The 22,952-nt window shown below is 33.9% G+C and overlaps 2 protein-coding genes across 3 annotated transcripts in view; one reads left to right on the top strand and one right to left on the bottom strand.

The window, feature by feature from the left end:
* pigt (phosphatidylinositol glycan anchor biosynthesis, class T) overlaps window positions 1-12,896 on the top strand; it is a 52,210-nt gene extending 39,314 nt beyond the window's left edge. The window contains exons 9-13 of one of the 2 annotated variants that reach the window (XM_073939895.1): window positions 5,519-5,719; window positions 6,009-6,174; window positions 6,246-6,329; window positions 10,604-10,661; window positions 10,776-12,896. In XM_073939895.1, the coding sequence (XP_073795996.1) occupies window positions 5,519-5,719; window positions 6,009-6,174; window positions 6,246-6,329; window positions 10,604-10,661; window positions 10,776-10,856 (590 nt within the window). In that variant the 3' untranslated portion in view covers window positions 10,857-12,896. Of the gene's footprint in view, window positions 1-5,518; window positions 5,720-6,008; window positions 6,175-6,245; window positions 6,330-10,603 lie in introns of both variants that reach the window. The other variant, XM_679516.10, reaches the window with a different exon arrangement.
* Window positions 12,897-17,428: 4,532 nt separating this feature from the next.
* On the bottom strand, window positions 17,429-22,593 carry wfdc2 (WAP four-disulfide core domain 2). The gene is made up of 4 exons (NM_001386475.1): window positions 22,477-22,593; window positions 21,196-21,327; window positions 18,931-19,068; window positions 17,429-17,688 (listed from the first exon to the last, which is right to left on the bottom strand). The coding sequence occupies exons 1-4, from the start codon at window positions 22,577-22,579 to the stop codon at window positions 17,555-17,557; spliced, it is 507 nt and encodes a 168-aa protein (NP_001373404.1). The 5' UTR covers window positions 22,580-22,593; the 3' UTR covers window positions 17,429-17,554.
* Between the last annotated feature and the right edge of the window lie 359 nt (window positions 22,594-22,952).

Below are 22,952 nucleotides of genomic sequence, written 5' to 3' on the forward strand. Positions count from 1 at the left end.
GACGTTACGTTTACCCTCCTGTTGACTTAAGTGTAAAAAATGACCCAGGCACCATTTTTAAAACAAACAAAAAAAAAACATTGTTTAGGTTTTTTTTCTGTTTTTTTATTTAGAAATCTGGTGACTTTTTTGTAAAATGACCTCAAACATAAAAAAAAATAAGAATAGTTTTCTATTTTCATGATGGCTGCACACATTTAGGCTACAACATTTTTACTAGGGCCAAACAGAATGTGCAGACATTTTTTGCTGTTCCTGAATAAAATTTAGTAAAAAAATCTGCGTATTTATATGGAATGATTTTGGAAGTATCTAAGCTAAAAACTTTATATATGAAATAAAAATAATCCCATTTTAACTTTTATTTAAAATTTACAGTGCAAATCCAATTAGATCCACTTAATTGGTAAACAAAGCAAGTTTCTCATATAATGTATATCTACTAAAAGACAAACTGTATTGTAAATAAATCAAATGAACTTTGCATATTAGTCAATAACATTACTAAAATGAATAATACGACAAAACATACAACAAAACAAAATAAATATAATTTGACACACATTTACACATCTAAATAAATAGGCTCAATGATGGGCTAAAAATCTGTGGAAATTTGCAGATTTCTGCACACGCAGATTCCGTGTCATACTACCCATAAGCTACCACAAAAAGTACTAGCAAACACATGCATACTCCTACACATACATGCACCCAAACATACACACAATGAGAATCTGCTGTTTTACCTTTTATGAATACTGTCTTCCTAAACGTTTTGCAGGTACTTTTAGCATTAGAAAAATATACCCTTTTACTTGAGTTAAAAATGAGTGTTGTGTTCTGATTAAACATGGATGAAAAACTCCAAACTAAAAAGGGAAAACCTAGATATTCCCAACGTTTGTTTTGATAAATTTGAGGTTGTGTCTTCTCACAAAATAGAGGATTGAAGTCAACACCAATAGATTAGTGATTAGAGCGACGACATATAATGCTGAGGTGCTCACAACGACCTGAGATCTTGGCTCAAGGTCCTTTGCAGATCCTTCCCTTTCTCCATTCCCCACACTTTCCTGTCTGTAATCTCCACTGTCCTGTCCATTAAAGGTGAAAACCACGAAAAAGAGGATTTAGGACTGAAATTAAATTAAGCTGCTTTATTTTAAAGGGTTGGTGACGGCAGGTATTTTTTATGGAGCCAGATCAGTGTCAGAAATAATACATTTACAAAATGAAACTCATAGATGCACAGCACAAGTCCCATTTACAAAATCCAATTTGTAAATCTGAAAACACAATTTGTAAATTCACTTGTAAAAACCATTTATTTTTACCAAATGAACTGGAGTTGCATATTTATGATTTGTGTTTTGAATTTATAAATTGGATTTGTGTATTTTTAAATCATGTGTTGAATTTACAAATTGGATTTATGTTTATGATTCGTATTTTGAATCTATGAGTAGGATTTGTGTATTTTCGATTTGTGTTTTGAATTAACTAATTGGATTTGTGTACTTATGAATCATGTTTTGAATTTATAAATTGGATTTGTGTTTATGATTCATGTTTTGAATTTACGAATTGAATTTTTTGTTTATGATTCGTGTTTTAAATTTCCAAATAGGATTTTGGTATTTTCGAATTGTGTTTTGAATTTACAAATTAGATTTGTGTTTATGATTCCTGTTTTGAATTTATGAATTGGATTTGTGTATTTTCGAATTGTGTTTTGAATTTACATATTGGATTAGTTTATAATTTGTGTTTTGTATTTACAAATAGAATTGGTTTAGTTTTGAATTGTAATTTAAATTTCCGAATTGGATTTGTGTATTTTTTAATAGAGTTTTGAACTTACAAATTGGATTTGTGTATTTTCAAATCGTGTTTTGAATTTACGAATTGGATTTGTGTTTATGATTCGTGTTTTAAATTTATGAATTGGATTTGTAATGAATCATGTTTTGAATTTCCAAATTGAATTTGTGTATTTTTGAATCGTGTTTTGAATTTTCAAATTGAATTTGTGTATTTTTGAATCGTGTTTGAAATGTACTATTTGGATTCGTGTATTTTCAATTTGTGTTTTGAATTTACGAATTAGATTTGTGTATTGTCTAATCGTGTTTTAAATTTACAAATTGGATTTGTGATTAATCATGTGTAATATTTTGCTGCGTTTATTCTCCACCATTGAACAATGTAGCAAATGAATAATAATGTAGATTAACTTTGCACGCATATCTACATTAATAATCTGTAACAAATTATAATGTAGATTAAAGTGGTCGCATATCTACATCATTATTTCTGTAATAAATTAGCTCAAGGTTTATCTTCCCGCACCTTTTCCACCGTTATAATGTTGCGAGTTATGATTTAGATTACAGTGCTCGCGTATCTTCTGCACCATCATATATATAGCGGATTAGCCTAACAGGAGGGAGATTCATTTGAACGGGGCTTCAAATAAATCGTCTCTTTAGATCCGAACAAATGAATCGTCCAGCGATGCTATCAAAATAAAAACCCATTAAGTTTGAGCAGGGTAACAAGATTGAAGTTTAAGACATTCGATTCATAAATATACACAGACACCTTTCTTTATACAAAATTAAACTTTGACTAATCTAACAGAAACTAACACCTAACACAAACACACATTCATACAAGTGTTGAGGAGAGTAAAGAAGGTAAAATGAGAGGTTGAGAGAATGTAATGATGGAAAACCTCTGAGTTTGTAAGAGCAAACCCAACGTAATCAAATTCACCCTTCTGTTGTCTCTTTAGGTTTGCATTTAGTTCACACCAGTTCAGATGTAGACAAAAGTGGATACTTGCGTCTGTCTATGTGATGTATAGAAGCTCCCTTGGCTGAGCACGTGGTTCTGCTACGTGGTTCCTTTTTCTCGCGAGGGTTGGAGTGGGATGAGTAGGTGTTTGAAGTTGAAGCGGCAAAAGGGACCAGTTGTGCTGACCACTGACCAACTTAAGTAGACTCTCAATGGAAAATAAAGAAAAGAAAGTAACTTAGATGTGTAGGTCCGAGCTGTGCGATTTAACCCTTTCCGTCTAGGTCTCCACCTGCTTTCTTGGAGGTTTCTCTGCTTAGGTCTCGATCTTAGGTCGTTGCAGATTCAGAGAAGAGAATTGAGAGAAGAGTGCTTTCTGAAGAAGTTGCAGAGAGTTGAAGAGGTTTCAGAGCAGAGAGTTTCAGAGCAGAGAGAGGGCGTTACTTTAGTCCCAAGCTTTATAGGGCGGGTTCGGATCCACCCTCCATGGAAAGTTGACCAATTAGAAACTAACCTCTCTGCATCATGGTTTATGGCGCTTTGTCCGAGGCAGAGGAATTTGCATAGGCAAATTTTATGCAAATCGGGGCAGAAATGTTAAAGTCTCTTAAAATGTTAATATGTTGCACTCGTATTAACATAAAATGTCAACAATTAATTAGTACAGCAAGTAAGTATTAAAACCAATAATATTGATACAGGAGCAAGGGAAACATTGCAAAACACATGATTACACACAAAGAGAGAGTAAAGTTTACATTAAAATATCAGTCTTCAGCAATGAGCTTAAAAAAGTCCTGAACCGCTCTTTGTTCAGTGTTGCATGGCACATTCCTTTTGGGTCATAAATACCATGGAATCAGGTTTCGAGTCTTCCCTGGGCAAAAGTTGGCTCATTTGTTAAATAAAAAGCAAAATAATTATGTGTGTGGTCAGCCATATTTGTGACACATGTTTTGAATTTACAAATTGAATTTGTGAATGATTTTTTGAATTTCTGAAATGGATTTGTGTATTTTCGAATCATGTTTTGAATTTACGAATTGGATTTGTGTTTATGATTTGTGTTTTAAATTTACGAATTGGATATGTGATGAATCATGTTTTTATTTTATGAATAGAATTTGTGTATTTTTGAATCATGTTTTGAATTCATGAATTGGATTTGTGTATTTTCCATTTGTGTTTTAAATTTACGAATTTGATTTGTTTATAATTCAAGTTTTGAATTCATGAATTGTATTTGTGTATTTTCAAATCATGTTTTGAATTCACAAATTGGATTTGTGATGAATTATGTTTTGTATTTACGAATAGAATTTTTGTTTTTTTGAATCGTGTTTTGAATTTACGAATTGGATTTATGTATTTTTGAATTGGATTTATGTATTTTTGAATTGTGTTTTGAATTTACAATTTGAATTTGTGTATTTTTAAATCGTGTTTTGAATTTACAAATTGAATTTGTATTTTTGAATCATGTTTGAAATGTATGAATTGGATTTGTGTATTTTCGATTTGTGTTTTGAATGAACCAATTGGATTTGTGTACTTATGAATCATGTTTTGATTTTATGAATTATATTTGTGTATTTTCAAATCGTGTTTTGAATTCACGAATTGGATTTGTGTTTAAGATTCGTGTTTTAAATTTACAAATTGGATTTGTGTACTTAGGAATTATGTTTTGAATTTACTAATTGGATTTGTGTACTTAGGAATCATGTTTTGAATTTACGAATTGGATTTGTGTATTTTCAAATCGTGTTTTGAATTTACGAATTGGATTTGTGTTTATGAATTGTGTTTTAAATTTACGAATTGGATTTGTGATGAGTCATGTTTTGAATTTACAAATTGAATTTGTGTATATTTGAATTGTGTTTTGAATTTACGAATTGAATTTGTGTATTTTTGAATCGTGTTTTGAATTTATGAATTGAATTGGTGTATTTATTAATCAGGTTTTAAGTTTACGAATTGGATTTGTGTATTTTCCAATCAGGTTTTGAATTTAGAAATTAGATTTTGTGAATGTGAATTTTGTTGTAGATCTATGAATTGTATTTGTAAATGTATTGTTTTTTGAGACTGATCTGGCTCCATACATTTTTGACCCAATGTACAGTGTGTACAGAATTTAGTAACACTTTACAATTAAGGTTGCATTAGTTAATGTTAGTTAAGACATTTACAAACATAAACAAACACTGAACCATAAATTTATTAAAGAACTTGTTCTTGTTAGTTAGTTGATAAAAATACAGTTGTTCATTGTTAATTAATATTAACTCATATTAAAGCATAAATTTGGATTTTAATAATGCATAAATGTTGCATTATGATTAATAAATTCTGTACAAGTATTGTTCATACTTAGTTTATGCTAGAAAATTAATTAACTTATGAAACCTTATTGTTAAGTGTGACCGAATTGAAAAACAACAGCAGGGTTATGTTCAAAAAATTACATAATGCTGATTTAGATAAAACATTAAATTACATTCAAACATTAAATATTCAATGCTACTGGGACTTAAGTCAAAAACAAATAGAGAAAACACTAAATTATTACCTGTGGCTCCTTATCATTCTTTCAGGTTCTGATTGGCCTTTGCGAAAAAGATAATTTGCAGAATTGATACCTTTAAATCCACATCTGTGTTTATTTATCATCACTTAAATAGGTGAATTTTTCTTGTGTTGGTTGTCATTTTAGGTGATATGCTGCGTCCGCTGCTGCATGCAGAACGCTATGTGTCTGGTTTTGGGCTGCAGACGGGAGAAATCCACACAGTCATCTACAATAACCACCCGTTTCGGGCGTTTCCTGTACTGCTGATGGATTCAGTGCCCTGGTACCTGCAGCTGTACATTCACACGCTCACAGTCACCAGCAAGAGCAGAGAAAACAAGCCCAGTGAGTTCATTTTGTTTACTGGATACGCCAAAGTTATATATATGATTTGTATGTGGATATAGCTTTTAGGGCAGTTCTTTGATTATGGGAAGTTTTCAGATTTACTATAATATGTAATGTGCAAAATATTATACAATATTTATATAACTGTTCTAAATTAGATTTCCAGTACTAAACCAAACACACACACCAACAAAATCTAAGAATCATTAGATGCTTCAATTGTATCAGATCAGACTACATCCATGGTAAAGTTAACAGAACTAACATTTCATGCTTTCTCCTGTAGGCTACATTCACTACCAGCCGGCTAAAGACCGCCACCGTCCTCATCTGCTGGAGATGTTGATTCAGCTGCCCCCCCACTCCATGACAGAGATCACGGTGCAGTTTGATAGGGCTCTGCTCAAATGGACTGAATACACCCCTGATCCCAACCATGGCTTCTACGTCGGGTAAGACTCCTGTCATATTTTGAAATGTATGGACTTTGCAGTGTCTACATCTGATTTATGTGTTATTACAGATCTTCTGTGGTCAGTGCCCTTGTGCCAAGTATGGTTGCAATGAACACCAACTTCACGCTGGACCAGCCATTGTTTAGCAGTTTGTAAGTATAAACTAGCCTGTTGTGACAGAAGTATGAAATAAATAGACACTTTTTCTTCCAAATTCGTGCACTTAAACATTTTCATATTATCATTTCATTTACATTTTCATTTTATGTCATAAAACATTTTAAAATGGTATTAGTTGGTATTTTCACACACAATTTTACCTTTTATAGGTATTGTTTTTTTAACCTAAAGTATGCTTTTTAATGGGGCTTTGTGTAGAATTTAGGGATGCTCATAATAACCGATTCACTCTTAACCGAAAGAGTGTTTTTAACTGATTTACCGTATCAGTTAAATAATAAAAAAAAACTGTATTATTGTTTTTTTATAATTGGCTGCATAAATGTGCAACACATATTTGTTCGCTTGGGGGATGGTAACACGTGTCTACAGACATATTTTGCCAAAGAAGCGAAATGAAAGAAGAATATTGCTGGTCACAGTCTGACACAGATAAGTTGATGCCAAACCAGCGCTGATGCTGCTTGCCTCTTTCCTGGATCCACGTTATAAACACTTCTGTTTATTTGCGCAATTGAAGAAAGAAGCCACAAAACAAAACTTTCTGAAATGTGCTCTGCTTTGGAAACAAGCCGGCCATAAGTCGGAGGATCAAAATTTTCTCTCCATCAGAGCACGCTCCTTTCATAAACACAACAAATAGACTATAGTTGTGCTAATTTAAGCCTAGTTCACACTACAGGATTTTAAGCCTGATTTGGAAGTTAACGAGCTTGCCGATGGATCAGGCTGGGATTGGGAAAATTTCTGCGGGTGCACGGCGCTCGCCAGTCTTTGTGTGAACTACTGAACAACACATCAACGAGGCTCGCTGACGCGTCGCCAACACCTCGCAGACGGAAATCCAATATTTAGCATGCTGAATATTTCAGAGCAGTCGGCCGACTCAACCCCACATGTGGTCAGATGTAGTGATGAGCTGCAGCCAATGAGAGAGGATATCAACATGAGCTGAATGCCTGTGTGCTCAGGAGCTCAACAGAAACATCTGTGATTGGTCAGAATGGGCATCGGTGCACTCGCTTCATTCTGCGTTAACACAGACATGAGAGTAGGGTATATTAACTGTGAAACTAGAATTCTGTAACTATTAGAATTACCATACTGGTCATTCTGACCGTTCTCATATAAAACGTCATATTGTCTCATCATATTTACATTCAAAGCTTCTATTGAGATAATAAAATTAAGCTTTAATTGTCTGGCATCATATTTAATGACACCATTACCCTAAAAATATTATCTTTTTTTGGTAATACAGCCTATAAATATGTAGTTAAAATACTAAAACACGCAAAGGTCTTGGCTTTCATTTTCACTTTCGAACAGGAGCTATTTCGTGGCACAAAATATGCTGTTTTGAAAGATATCTGAAGTATATTGATGTTTTTGCTATAAGAAAGATTTGTTCATGTTAGCAGGAAGTTGCTAGGCAAAAAATGCACACATATTTAAAGTCACAGCAAAAAGTATCAGACATGCATGCAGTCATTTTGACCAATATGGTAATTAAAGGTACAAATGCTCAGTCCTTTACTGTTTTGTAATTAAAAAAAAAAACAATGTTAGAAAGAAATACACTGATATTTAGAAAATCTCATGGTGTTATAGATATGTTAGTTTTATTTCAAAGAGTTATAAAATTACAAAAATAAAAAACTTGCAGATGATTGATAATTCACTGATGCATCAGCTGGGATGTTTTTAAATGCTTCCTTGAAAGCTTGAAACGCTGTCAGTGATGTAATCAGCACACAAGCAGCTAATAATGCTCAGCTTGGTCTGAAGACTCCTCCCTCAAAATTTTATTGGCTGTGGTTTGGTAGCTTGAATGAGCTGTAGTGTGTGACCCCCCTCTTGTGGATCATTCACGTAGTGTCGCGTAGTGTGAACACCACAGCGATTAAAAGACACAAAATCAAGTCATGAAAGAAAGGCACAGCAATCTGCCGATGTTTAAAATCCTGTAGTGTGAACTAGGCTTTAGTGTACAGCCAACTAACCAACTTTTTTTCATACCAAACTGAGGCTTTTAGTTTATAACTATAAAGACATGTATGCAAATGAATGCAATATCATATGTAAACAACAAAATTGTTATATGCTATAGTAGCCTCTACTTTACATATGCGCCTTGTCATTGTCTTTCATCACACACATAAACTGCGAGTGAGAGAGGAAATAAAAAGCACACAAGTTCTAAGGTAACCAGAAGCTCAAGACATAATCTTTAAATTAATGACTTCTATTAAAAATGTTGACGGAGATTTAAGCGGAACATTTTTAAATATACATTTTCCATAGAGTGATTAATTTAAGGTAGCCTGATATTTTTATTTGATGGAAGAAAAAACATTTGATGGGGAATCTATTCTATTCTATTTCTATTTATTTATTACAACACAAAATGAATGGTTTAACTTTTAAACAGGGTTCATAAGTAAATGTTTAATTCATAACTGAAAATATATACTTTCAACAATCGCAATTTTTCAGAAAATCTAAATCAATTTAAGCCTGGTCAGATCACACAAATTTGTAACGACTTTGGCACAATTTCCTTGATGTAGGGTGTCATGGGGATTCGTAAATGACAAATGGGCGTCGTGATACAATATTCAATAATTTCTTCTTGTGTAATGTGGCATGGTTCACAACAACTGAAACCATGTCTGCGACGCCTCACAACACCATCGCTGAAAATCTAGCATGTTTAATTTTTTTCGTTCTTTATGATGAGTTCCGTCACGGGAGTGACACTGTGCAATAGGAGCACATAATTTCTTGGGTATATCAGTGGGATGTGCCGGTCAGATAATCAAAAAATAGGCTGCATATTTACTTATGGGTGGGTCACATCATTGGTTCTGCAAACTTTAACTTCTTTTTCTATCTGACAGACTGGCACAAATATGCAGACATCTCCATTCTCACTAGGTGTTTCTGAGTTAGTTCATTTTACAACACAGTTTGTTCCTGTGAAGTATTCTGAAAACACGTTCAGTGCTGCGAAAACATTGCAAAAGCATTTCTTGCTTATTCAAATATTTGTCATTAATAGTCATATACATATTTTGTCATCATATAAATGAAATATTTATCTTTGATTTTATTTAGGCTAGTTTTTTATTTTTTTTAACAAACCAGCGCAATCTCACAGCAATTCATGTTCTGGCTCATATAGCAGACATCTTTTGAAGTGCATCACCTCAGTTGTTATTTGTTATTCTTGTTTATTGATAACTGACCAACAAAGGATACATTCAAATTAAGATAAAAATTACCTAATTACTTTGAAACTAAATAAGTTTCAAAAAGAAATTTTCCAAGAAAAAAATATACGAATTATATTTTTGTTTTTGCCCGTCTACTACTCCACTATATGGGTAAATAATTTATTTTGCTCTGTGGAAAATAAGAATTTAATGAAGGGTTTACTGTGATTGTATCACAAATGTCAGTTATAAATTAGCTATTTTTTAAATATGTCATCGTTTTAAAGAGTATGTCTTGAGCATCTGAATATTCCTTGCTGCTGCTTATGTGCTTTCATTTTCTTTGTCTCATTCGCGGCAATTTCAGATGAGGGATTGTTTAATAATCAACCCATGACAGGACAATATACATTTAGATTTCAAAGAAAATATCTTGATATTAAGAGGAATCATAAGTTTTATCTTATCCAATGTCGTAAGGAGTGCCCTTAAATAATGTAGTTATTAGTTGTCTGCAAGCATCAGTGTTTATTGACATTGAAATAAGATTAAACAAAATTAATTGAGATAAGAAAAATTGTTATAGCAACACTTGTGACTCCTTTGGGAAATAACGCTCGTCGTAGACGTCACAGGATGACTGATCATAAAGGAGTGTGTAGTCTGGCACATTTGTTACCCATGACTTGTCAAGATTTTATCAAGAAAAAACATTTTCATAATCTGACGAATAAAAGTTGTGTGATCTGACCAGGGCTTCAGTATGCAAAAGACAACATTTTTGTTAGAAGTTTAATAGAAATGTTTTCAGATAAATAAAAAATAAATAAATATTGACATATTAGTCATACCTAACAATTCCTTTATACTCGTACATAACCCATACCTAACAAATACAGTAAGTCTTATTTTTTTAATTCCATAGCTTTTGTAACAAGCTTGGAGGTTGTAGTCTAGTTTTTACTACTACTACTATTATTACTATTATTATTATTACTAAAGCAGTTTTCATTTTCCCCTCTGCATTCCAGTGTCCCAGTGAAGGAGGAGTCCAGCTATTTTATGCGCGTATACACTGAACCCCTGCTGGTAAATCTGCCCACTCCTGACTTCAGCATGCCCTACAATGTCATCTGTCTGACCTGCACGGTGGTGGCGGTGGGTTACGGCTCATTTTACAATCTACTGACCCGCACATTCCAGGTGGACGAGCCCAGCCCACCACTGGCCAAACGACTGGCCAACCTGATTCGGCGTATAAGAGGAGTGCCATTGCTGACATAAATGCCCAGAGCAGCTCTGATGCCCCCAAGTGCCCATATTAGGCAGCTGAGAGAATTGTGATGCTGAAATTATCGACAGCTGCTGGAGTTTTTGGATGCTTTTCGGCTCTGGGAGGAAGGATTTGATGCCAAGTGACTGTTCTGAACATTTGTTGAACATATGAGCTACCTGTATTGGAGGATTAGCCTGATTTTTTTTATTTATTTGTTCATTATGTTTTGTTAGTGTTTGTTTTGATTTGAGGCATGCAAGCCAAGATTAACCTTTTTGTTTTATTTATTTATTTATTTTTTGTCACAGGCAAAGATTGTCCTTCATTTTGTTAGTGTTTGTTTTGATTTGGTTCATGTAAGCAAAAATTGGCCATCTTTTGTCTTTTGTTAGTTTTTTTTTTTTTTTGTCTCAAGCAAAACATTTTCCATCATTTTGTTTTTAGTGTTTGTTTTATTTTGAGCCACAAGGAAATATTTAACATCTTTTTGTTTTTGCTTGTTTTTTCTCAAAACCAAAGGTTGTCCGTCACTTTCTTTGCTGTGTTTTTTTTTTTTTTTTTTTTGCTAGTGTTTTGTTTATCTTTTTTAAGCCACAAGAAAAGCTTCGATTGTCTTTCATTTTGTTTTGGTTGTGTTTGCTTTGATTTAAATTACGCAAACAAAGAAGACAGAAAAAGATTGAGCATAATTTTTTTTGTGACAAGCAAAGATTGTTCATTTAGTTTTGCTTGTGTTTGTTTTGATTTGGTTCACAGAAGGAAATATTTTCCATTTTTTATTTTAATTTTTCTTGTGACAAGCAAAGATTGTCCATCACTTTTTTGTTTTGCTAGTGTTTTGTTTTGAGTTACATAGGGAGGTGGACCACTTTTTCCCCCTCTCTTTTCTTTTTTTGAGTTGCAAGAAAAGCTTGTCTTTTTTTGAACTTTTTATGTTTTAGGAAACAAAAGAAACGATTGATCATTTTTTTGGTTTTGTCAGAGTCAAAGATTGAAAGATTGTCCATTTTGTTTTTTTGTTTTTTTTGAGTCACAAGCAAAGCTTGACCATATTTTTATTTTTGTTTGTTTTTTTGTCTCAAACAGATTGTCCATTTTGTTGTGCTAGTGTTTGTTTTGTTCACGTAAGCAAATATTTTCCAACTTTTATTTTAGTTTTTCATGTCACAAGCAGAGATTGTCCGTTTTGTTTGTTTTCATTTGAGTCTCAAGCAAGATTAAACATCTTTTTGTTTTTGTATTTTTTTCCACAAGCAAAGATTCTCCATTACTTTTTTGTTTTGCTAGTGTTTCGTTTGGAGTTGGCAACTTTTTTTTTTCCTCTTCTATTTTGTTTTTTCTTTTTTTGAGTTCAAGAAATGCTTGTCCTTTTTTGTAGTTTTTATGTTTTGGGAAACATAAGACACGATTGACCATCTTTTTTGGTTTTGTCAGAGTCGAAGACTGTCCATTTTGTTTTGTTAGTGTTTGTTTTTATTTGAGGAACAAGGAAATATGTATTTCATACAAGGAAAGATTAACCATCTTTTTGTTTTTGTTTGTTTTTTGTTTTTTTTGCCACAAGCAGATTGTCCATTTTTGTTTTGCTAGTGTTTGTTTTAATTTGAGTCACATAATCAACCGAGATTGCAACCTTTTTTTTCTTTGTTGCTGTTTTTCTTTTGCAAACAAATATGTATGCAGTGCAGTTTTGGGAAAGTAGTAGTATGGCCTACTGATAGAAACATACATGGAAAAAAGCCTTATGTTAAGTCTTCACTGTTTACTCCGCTGCTTTGTGCAAAATCTCACAGAAACAGAGATGCTACACTCCTAAAACTACTGAAAGTGGACATTTAGGAATGTGGCAAATAGTTTCCACATTCTGTAATGCACTGATATTTAAATGTGTTGTTTGAAAGGGACTGCTTTTTTAAAAGCGTTTATATTTTTTTTTTTCGCAGTTGCCTGTGTGCTGACCACATAATGACCTCCAGACTGGAATTCAAATTTTGAAGCACATCTTTTACATTGGTCAGTGTTCCAATAATAAACTAACTGGAAACCTAGAACATGTGTTGAGAATTGTGATTTGACTTTCTCTTTTTTTCTTCATGCCTCGAGGGATTTTGCAGAAGAATGTCAAGCTTTTTGGAGGGTTTAGGAAACTATTTGGCATCCCTCTCTCCCAGTGGTGCCCTTCAGTTTGAATTATGTGAAAGAGGCTCTGCATCTGCTGAATATAAATTCTTCCATCATCTATTTTTGCATGTGGTGGTTTGCACTTTTCTTTTTAAAGATTTACACTCTGCATTCTTTGATTTGTTTGATTTCTGAATGTTTCCAGATCCAGGTTTTCCATCACTTTTTAACATGATTATGGCAAGTCGACAGCACATGGGATCATGCAAATGTGTTAACCCTTTTTTGAGATAGAGAGGCCAGCAGGGGGTGCTCAACCTGTCTGTCCTGTGGCTGCTGTCCAAGTAGATGCTGCACACTGGTGATGGTGTGGAGAGACCCCCCAAGCCACCTCCTCCCTCATGATTTTTAAGTAATTTGGGTGTATGGCTATACACAATAAATGCGCTAGATAAATAAAAATCATAAATGAAATGGCTTAAGCATAAACTGATTGTCACAGTTTTTCCTTCTTAAAGGTTCTGCATGTAAGTTCATGACTCTAAAGCATAAAAACATCACATTATATTTGTAGAGATTTAAAAAACATGCTAAATGAACATTCTTGTTTATCTGAAAAACAATCCTAAAGTCAGTTATTTTCTTTTAAAAATGTGTGCTTTATGTCAGAACGTCTGTCTTTGTTTTGATCTCTATAACTAGCCCACTGCCACTTTACCCAATTATAGTTCAGCACCCAGGGTTGCCTTGGTGGAAAACTCCGGTCCATGTGATGTGGGGCCTGTTTCAGAAAGGAGGTTAAGTGAAAACTCAGAATATTGTAACCCCGCAATGAGATAAACCCTGGGTTTTCTGTTTCAAAAGGGCAGGTTTGTTAAACTCGAGAAAGCAGGGTAAGTCAAGCCTGTTTCTGAAAGAGAGGTAATTTTAACTCAGAGTCAGTTACTGTGGTAACTTACTCTGTGAACCTAACCTGGTCAAGAGCAGGTTTTATTCTCTAAACTCTGAGTTTCTGTCAGTCTCCTCCCCTTTTTTTAAAGACGAATCTGTATTTCTCTCCTCAGCCTTACGTTTCCACCCACCTATTTTTATGCTCATTTTGGATATGTGCATAAAAACGATTGATGGAAACGTCATGATGCACATAACTTTTAAAAAGAGGCATAAAAACTGCGCATAACTGAGTAGGATCAATTTTTATTCGATAGAAAACATGTGCCTAAACTACAATGGAAAAACTTTTACTGAACCAATTATAGTATGTGCATTAAAAAAAGGTTTGTTATAAGAGATCAAATGACGATGAAAATGTGTGTGAATGGACAAACCAGCAGGCTGAGCACACTGTAACACATCTTAAATGTTGTTTTGGTCATTAATTCTAAAACGCCTTAACTGTTTCAGTATTAATGTTTTTATATTATTAATGACCTCCAGAGCGTTTAAAATGTGTTAAGAGCGTCCGTTCTCCACATTTCATGGCTTCAAACGCCCCCAAGTGTTCATTGTGTGTTCGCATTGTCTTCTGAGGCACAAGTACATTTATTATTAAGTAAATTTATTCATATAAATTCAATATTTATTAAATAAATAAATTCTGAACAGAATAAATTCTGTTTTTCCATGTTGATATTTGGTGCCCGTTTTATCAGGAAGTGATGATTTTGTTCTCTTTGAATCGTTGGATGGAAACGCTGCTTTATTCGCACATCTTTTATGCGTTATTCCAGTTTTGCACATAAATTTAATTAATACATTTAAATGGAAACAGCTATTAACTACATTTTAGTCACACAAAGCACCAAGTAACGTACGAGAATGGCTTGTCCTTTTTTTTAATAAATAATGAGCTTAAATTCACTGACCTTCGAAAGGGACATGTACTGTAACTAGATTAATGGGATTAAGTTTCTTTCTAAAAACTATTGTTTAGTTCTGCTTCCATTTTAAATGTCATATCAACCTCTATCACTTGATCAATAAAAAAGCCAGACACAAGTGCACTTTTAAATCTATTAAAACAGATCAACGTGTATAAAAGTAAGAACGTGTGTAAAAATGTGTATAAATGTCACACATAACATTACTTATTTTATTATTAATTATTATATTAAATATTTAAATACTTTAAATTAAAAATTGCGCATTAACTTCAGCTGTTTTCCCTCGCTAACTGTCTCTGTTTCACAGATGCAGTGGTGTTGCTTTTTAAGATGTATGATGCTCACATTTGCTATAACTTTGCTTGAGCACATCAAGTTCAGCTGGAGAAAGAAATGATGACCTTTTTCAGATGTTGTCATGGTCACTCGTAATATCTGCGCTCTATTGATAAGGCCTTTTTATAGTCACAGTGTGCTGGCTTAACTCTTGAGTTGGTCTGCTCAAAGTTGATTGACCTAACTCAGATTCACTAATATGAAACTGAAAACTCAGAGTTCGGTAAATCCACTCAGAGTTCAAGTTTAAACTCTGAGTTAGTTTAACCTCCTTACTGAAACAGGCCCGTGGTGTTTAAATAGTAAACAATATAAATATTACAAATGTAAACATTAGCTGAGCATGGTACACTGTAACGCTGTGTCTTTTTAACATGTCCAATCCCATTTCTATTCTTTACCTCTACCCCTTTCCCTTGGCCCTTGAAACAGAGTGTGAAATGGGACAGCACTGCAGCACCTGCACATGTCATCCTATGTTATCGCGATCTCCTGCTTCAAATGAGATCAGATGATCATGACTGCTGTTGTTATTCCAGTTGGTTTTTTTTTTTTTTTTTTTGTATTTGTCTTCAGTAAATCACTGAAGGCAACAATATCATATTGTCATAATGATATCTTGTGGCAATTATACAGTAACTGTACTGTGCATTTACACCGTGGCCATATTATCTATGTAAACACAAAAAACAACATTAACATTATAGCAGACACTGTAAAAAGCCCATTCCCAGCCACTAGACTTTTCTGACAGGGTATTTGAGTGTCATCGAGTGTCAGAATGTTGTGGGACTGCTATACAAGAGTTATTATTAGGGATTAAAGATCTTGAAATTTTAGCAGTTTTTGTTTTAGAGAGTTTTCTTAAAAAGCATGACGGTAAAACATGAACACGGTTATGAATGTATTTAAACATGCTTGTTTGTTGTAAAAATTCATAATAACGACAAAAAATACTAATTTGTGGGTCTCCTTCCGAGTGCAGCTGTGGCTGATGTTTTCTGGGAAATTTTCTCACTCCTTGGTTTCGAGTGTGGACCTGAAAAATCTCAGTTCGAAGTGGTATGTAGCCCTTCCCCTTAGCCCCATGCCTTTAAGCTAAAGAGAATTGGGACATCCCTACCCCATCATGGGAACAAGCAAAAAAGGGATAGGGCTAAAGGGAAGGGCTAAGGGGTAGAATTGGGATTGGGCCTAAACCTCTTTAACCCTTTGATGCACTACATGGGTCTTAAGTGACTCGTCTAAGCTTATTTGTTCTATATCTATTTTATAGCTTGTGCATGAAAGGGTTAACATAGTAAATTAGTAAAAGTAAATGCTCAGTGACTGATATTTGCTGGTTTGTTGGAGTCACAGCTCTAAAGTTCAATTTCAAATGGTTTCTTTTATTTTTAAGATCTGAGGTGAACTGTCTGCTGCTGCTTCAGTGGCATGGCAATAAATGTCATGTAAAATGACATTCAAACTAATATTTATAACATTTAACACAGAGTGAAACACATAATCATTACCTGAAGTGATCCTTGTCATATAATTTATGGTGCTGTTCAGCCATGTGAAATTGAGGCCGTTTCTAAAATGGAAATTTTAGTTGATTGCTAGGACAAAAATTAATTTTAACATGGAAAATATTCCTTCTATCATGTATAGTTATGATATTCTGTAGGCTCGATAGTCAGACACGCTATCTCCTGCTGGTGTCGTCAATCTGGTAACCTGCATTTGTGTGGAGTTGTCAGAGGAGGGGCAGAGTGAAAAAGTGTTTTGAATTTGGAGTGCAATACCTTGTTTGACATCTGGGTGTCAGTCTTACATACTGCACCTTTAAGCTCTAGAATCAGTCTTCCCACAGTTGCAAACTTTTAGCTGGGTTTTATTACTAATGTGTTATAAACATTGTTTACTATCATTTCTGAGTTATTGGTTAGCATGGCACACCTAGTTATTTTAAAAATTGGGATTGTGTATTAACATGAATGTAGTCATATTATTGTTAAATTGCTTTGAAGCTTTTGTAAAGGGTGGAAACAGAGGTCTCTTTCATTACAGGACGTCCCGCATGTGTTTGGGTCCCAGGGAGGGGAACATTCCTGAGCACTAATGCCAATGAGCTGTTATGTGAGAAGAGAACAGCCAAAGGAACGCTGGCATACAAAAAAAAAATAAATACTGACTCTTCAATGAAGCAACTTCCTTTGTTTTTCAGTGGCCAAAAAGCTCAAGCTCTGGAAAAAAACTGTTTACTAAAACTATGAGGTTTATTTGGTGGTTATAAACAGACATTGTTCCCTCTGAATGAAATACTGGGTTAAAATGACTCAAGTATGAGTTATGAGGTGAAATCAATGTTGGGGATGTTTAAATCAGCAGGGGTCATCACATGCGTGACCGCAGGTGGTCGGGCAGCACTTCTGTTTAGCAGGACACTGGCCATCATGATAACAGTATTCAGCACACATTGGGGTTCCCCTCGGTAAGGCACATCGACCAGGCTTCACTGCGTGGACAGCACAAAAATGTGAGCAGAGACACACTGAGCAACAGTGAGCAGTTTTACACACTTGGCAAGTTGGGTTCTACTTCTTCTCATGTTTATTAAAGCCACCATATGCCTGGACAGGGGTGATAAAGTTCAATTCAGGTTAATTTTTTTGCCATAGAGAGTACAAAAACTTAAACTTTATAATGTAATATAAAATAATAAATTGTGATTTAATAGTTAAATCTGTATAATAATATCAAAAAATTATAAAATCCCATAAAATAATACTATTAAATGTAATTAAAAGCCGTCCCAAATAATATAATATAATTAATATAATAATATAATATAATATGATAATTAGTGCTGTCAATCAATTAATAGCAAATAAGCACATTTTAAATTACTACCTGTCTTCAGTTCCTGCTTGTTCTAGGGACATTTCAGTTTTATATTTAGCAAGTGAAATGCAAGCTAAATTGGATTCGGATCAGGTAATTGACTTGGCCATTGCACAACAATCTACTTCTTTCCCTTTAAAAACTTTTTGGTTGCTTTTGCAGTATGCTTTGGGTCATTCTCCATCTGTGAAGCACCGTCCAATGAGTTTCGAAGTATTTGGCTTAATATGAGCAGATAATATTGCCTGAAACACTTCAAAATTCATCCTGCTGCTTTTGTCAAAAGTCATGTCATCAATAAATGCAAGAGAATCAGTTCCACTGACAGCCATACATGCCTACACCATGTCACTACTATCTCCATGCTTCACTGCTTTAGGGATCATGAGCAGTTCCTTTCCATCTTCATACTATTCTCTTCCCATCACTCTAGTACAAGTTGATCTTGATTGCATCTGTCCATAGGATGATGTTCCAGTTATATCTGCTCATTGTAATTAGGATAATGAGGAAATAACACATGCCTGGCCATGGAACAGTTTAGAAGTTACTTTTGGTCCTTAACAAGTGGCAGGCACATATGCAAACTGTTGTAATTCCTACGCCGTTCACCTGATTTAGATGTAAAAAAAAAACTCACAGTCTGCAGTTAAAGCACATCTTGTTCGTTTCATTTCAAGTTCATTGTGTTAGTGTATAGAGTCTAAAATGTTAGAATTGTGCCAATGACCAAGTATTTTTGAACCTTCAAGATTAATCTTTTGACAGCACATTATAATATAATATAATATAATATAATATAATATAATATAATATAATATAATATAATATAATATAATATAATATAATATAATACCTGTATATGGAGGTGTACATTCATGTCCACATCCATTGCTGCAGCATTTCTCATTGCTGGGACAATTGCTGTCATTGACACAGTACTCGGCACACATTCCTGCTCCAAATCTTCTGTGTGGACAAACTCCTGGCTTCGCTGATTCACAAACAACAGAAACTACATCACTAACTGATGAACCGCTTGTAAATTTAGAACGCTTTTGATTAAGATTATTAGACTATACCTTCTAATAAGAACATCTACCACAAAACTACTTGTCACTTAAAATGAAGCAATACCTGAGTGATAATATAAATAGTGCATGCTAATTCTCACAACACATGCAGAAATACGCCCCAAATAGAGTGGAAATGTGTCAGGGGAATCCAAAAAATTATAAACCTGACTGTTTCATATTTAAAGTTTTTCTTTATTTTAACATCCTTGTCATACAGTTCTTTGATTTTTGTATAGACCCTTTTGAGGGATGTAAACAAAAACAATGGTCTTGTATTTCTTGTTTTACATTTTTCATTTCTAAAGCTTTAGGGAATCCAAAAAGAGTCAGATATTGATGAATAATGTTGTGACAGCTGTTTTAACATTAAGTTATGATTGAATTGCCTGTTCTTACAGTTATGAAATAATTTGATAACAAGCATGAAATGTTCATGGGCCAATGACATGACCACATTGAAATGGTCTATATACTGATGACTGAAGCAGAAAGCAGTTGGGTTCGTCAATTATTGGGGTCCCCTGACACATTTTCGATGTGGTCTGCTCTGTTTGCAGCACATTTCTGTATTTGCATGTGTAGGGACATTTTTTGTGTGTGCGTGTGTGTTGTCAAAGTGATGAAGATGTTTTATTTTTCAATTTGTACATGTTTTTCCATATTCATGGCTGCGTCCACAGTGCGCAGCGCAGTAGGTAGTACTGTCGCCTCACAGCAAGAAGGTCGCTGGTTCGAGCCTCGACTGGGTCAGATGGCATTTCTGTGTGGAGTTTGCATGTTCTCCCTGCGTTCGTGTGGTTTTCCTTCGGGTGCTCCGGTTTCCCCCACAGTCCAAAGACATATGGTACAGGTGAACTGGGTTATCTAATGTTGGATGGAAGCAGCTAATATTAATTGACTAAGGGCAGATGGTTTCTGACTAACTACTGAGAGATTGTCAGCTGCTGTCTGGGCTTTCACTGCTTTGTCTTTACATCATTTAATATTAATTCCATTTGTAAACTAATTAGATTTGTTTTCTTTGCAAATGTGGATTACTTTGGTTGATACCAACATCTGGTGAAAATTCCCAGTCAACAGCATCTTAAGAAATAGGTTTTCTGAGAAAAATAGTGATGTGTTCAATACGTATTTCCCTGCTGCATACTGAATGTGAGCAGTAATGTAATGTATTTTTTTATTTAATGCCATGTTAGTAACCAAGGGTATTTTCATGGCAGGAACATTTCAATAATAAATGTACAATAAAAAATAAAAAAAACAAATGAAAAAATAAATTAAATAAGATTTTTTGTATTAATATATGGTAAAAATACTAAATTCTTTTCTGGTGTCACTTTGCTAAAAATGTAATTAAGAAAGTTTATTTAATAAAAAAAAAATGTCTTCTGGAATCATTAAAAGCACGACAGTCTAGTAAATTAGTTTTATAGTAAGAGGAGTTTTGCAGTACAAACACAGAGTAGCAATGTGAGTAGTATGAATGGAATTCAGATGTACTACATCCACCATTGATTATCCAGTTACTCTCCATGCACACTACTGAATCTCACCAAAAGTAGCTCATTCTGGTACTTCTCGCATACAGTTTACTATGAATTCAGATACAGTACTAAACTCGCATACTGTTTTTAATTTAATATATAGTAGGGAAGTATGCGATTTTAGATGCAGACCATGTGTTTTCTTAACTTGCAGTGCATTTCAGCTTTCTTGGCCACTGTAGTTCTCTGTATAAGGAAAATGCCATTATTCCTGCTATTCTATCTGCGCCACCTACTGGTGCACAACGAATTAGCTATTTTTATTCAGCCTACTATTATTGTGTAGTACAGTTGTTATGTAAAAGCTGAAATAAAATCAATTGGTATGTTTTTAATTTATATTTTGAAAATAAACAATCTTTTTTGATTATTTTTATTATATAATTATACAGGAAAAATTGACAAAAATTCAATCAGTATTGGCCACAAGAAATCAAGATTACTGCATCATTAGTTATTAATAAATGTCCAGTAGTGAAGTGTGTGTTGAATCAGACTCACTGAAAGCTGGTGGGACACACACAGCTCCACAGTCAAACACACAGCACTTATGTCCTCCTGAACAGTCTCTGTCTGAAGCACATCCTCGACTGGATGGCATCACCGTCAGCTTCCCCGGACAGTGAAGGACCACTGCGCAAATACACACCATATTAATAAAACAATCCTTTAGCATCTGTCAGTCAGTAAATCTGTAGTGTGTGTCTCACACTTTCATGTCATATCCATATCTGTCTGCTTCAAATGCAAAAGCAGCTAAGATACACTGTAAACAATATCTGTTTATTAATAGTTTCCATATTTTTTTATTCAAAAGGGTTTTCTTTTGATGTTGAAAAAACAATTCCACAGTTTAACAAAGTGTCTTTTATTGACATTGTAGTAGTTTAAAATAATAATATAATGTATAATAAATAAAATATAGAGAGAAATAAGAGTGTAAAATAACAGAAAATGTACTGGTAGCGTATTACATTTAGTGTATTACAATGCAAACATTTTATCACTTTAAACTATTAAAAATGTTTAAAAAGGCACTTTTTACAAACTTTTCAAGGTTAAAAGTTGTTGGAAGAAAAATCAAAGTCTCTTAATGCAATTCAAAAGCACAAATAAACGAAAAATAAAAATAAAAACAAATCACAAAATATGTAAAACTGCTAATTTACTGATATTTTTACAGGAAAGCACAATACTGAAAAAAATGCAATATTGTTGTTTAGTTTTGAGATAACCATATATTTTTTTATGATATACAGTTAAAGTTAGAATTATTAGCCTCCCTGAATTATTCGCTCTGTTTATTTTTTTCCCCAATTTCTGTTTAACGGAGAGAAGATTTTTTTCAACACATTTCTAAACATAATAGTTTTAATAACTTATCTTCAAATAACCGATTTCTTTTATCTTTGCCATGAAGACAGTGAATAATATTTTATAAGATATTTTTAAGACACTTCTATACAGCTTAAGTTTAAAAAGTGTATTTTATTTTTATTTGGTTTACATTTTCTGTTTTGGTTAGTTTTCTTTTTAGTTTCATAAATAACATCAAGATATTTTTTTAGCTAAAAATGAAGTTTAAAAAATGTAATTATATTTATATATATAAACTAAATGCAGTTATAAACTAAATGAAGTTTAACAGGATTGTTTTGTTTTTCATTCAGTAAAACTAACAAAGTTTCAAATAAACAAGTCATAAAAACGACACAAACAAATTACTGAGACTTTAAACTAAAATGAGAAAACAGAAACATCAAGTTGATTTACAAATCTCACCTGTGTCGTTAAGTCGTGGAGCGGCAAGTAGTGAGCTCCAGCATCCAGACAGACACAGGAAAAACAGCGCGCTGAGCGAGCAGGAGAGCCGGGCGGTCATCATCCCGAATTGCGAGCACACACTGGGAAGCCCCGCTGCTGCTGCTGCTGCTCGAGAGCAGGAGGGGCGGAGAGAAATCCAGAACCAGAGCTAAACAAAACTACAGTCTGGATTAAATCGTCCGCGAAGTCTCGACACGGTTTCGCTCATCAGTAAACACTTCCGAATATTTGACCCATTGTATTAAATATGATTGCACACCTGGAAGGTTTTTATGCCCTTCAAAGTGCTGGTAGATATTTAGGCTATTGCATCTTATGAGCTCTGTGTCAGCTAAAACTCTTCTTTAATGTTCTGGTGAAGAGTAAAGCCACCCAAGCACCCATATTGAACAGCCTTTTTTGAGTAAATTAAAAGCAAATATTTCATTTTAATT

The sequence above is a fragment of the Danio rerio genome, chromosome 23 (genome assembly GCF_049306965.1).
Source record: "Danio rerio strain Tuebingen ecotype United States chromosome 23, GRCz12tu, whole genome shotgun sequence".
Lineage (NCBI taxonomy): Eukaryota > Metazoa > Chordata > Actinopteri > Cypriniformes > Danionidae > Danio > Danio rerio.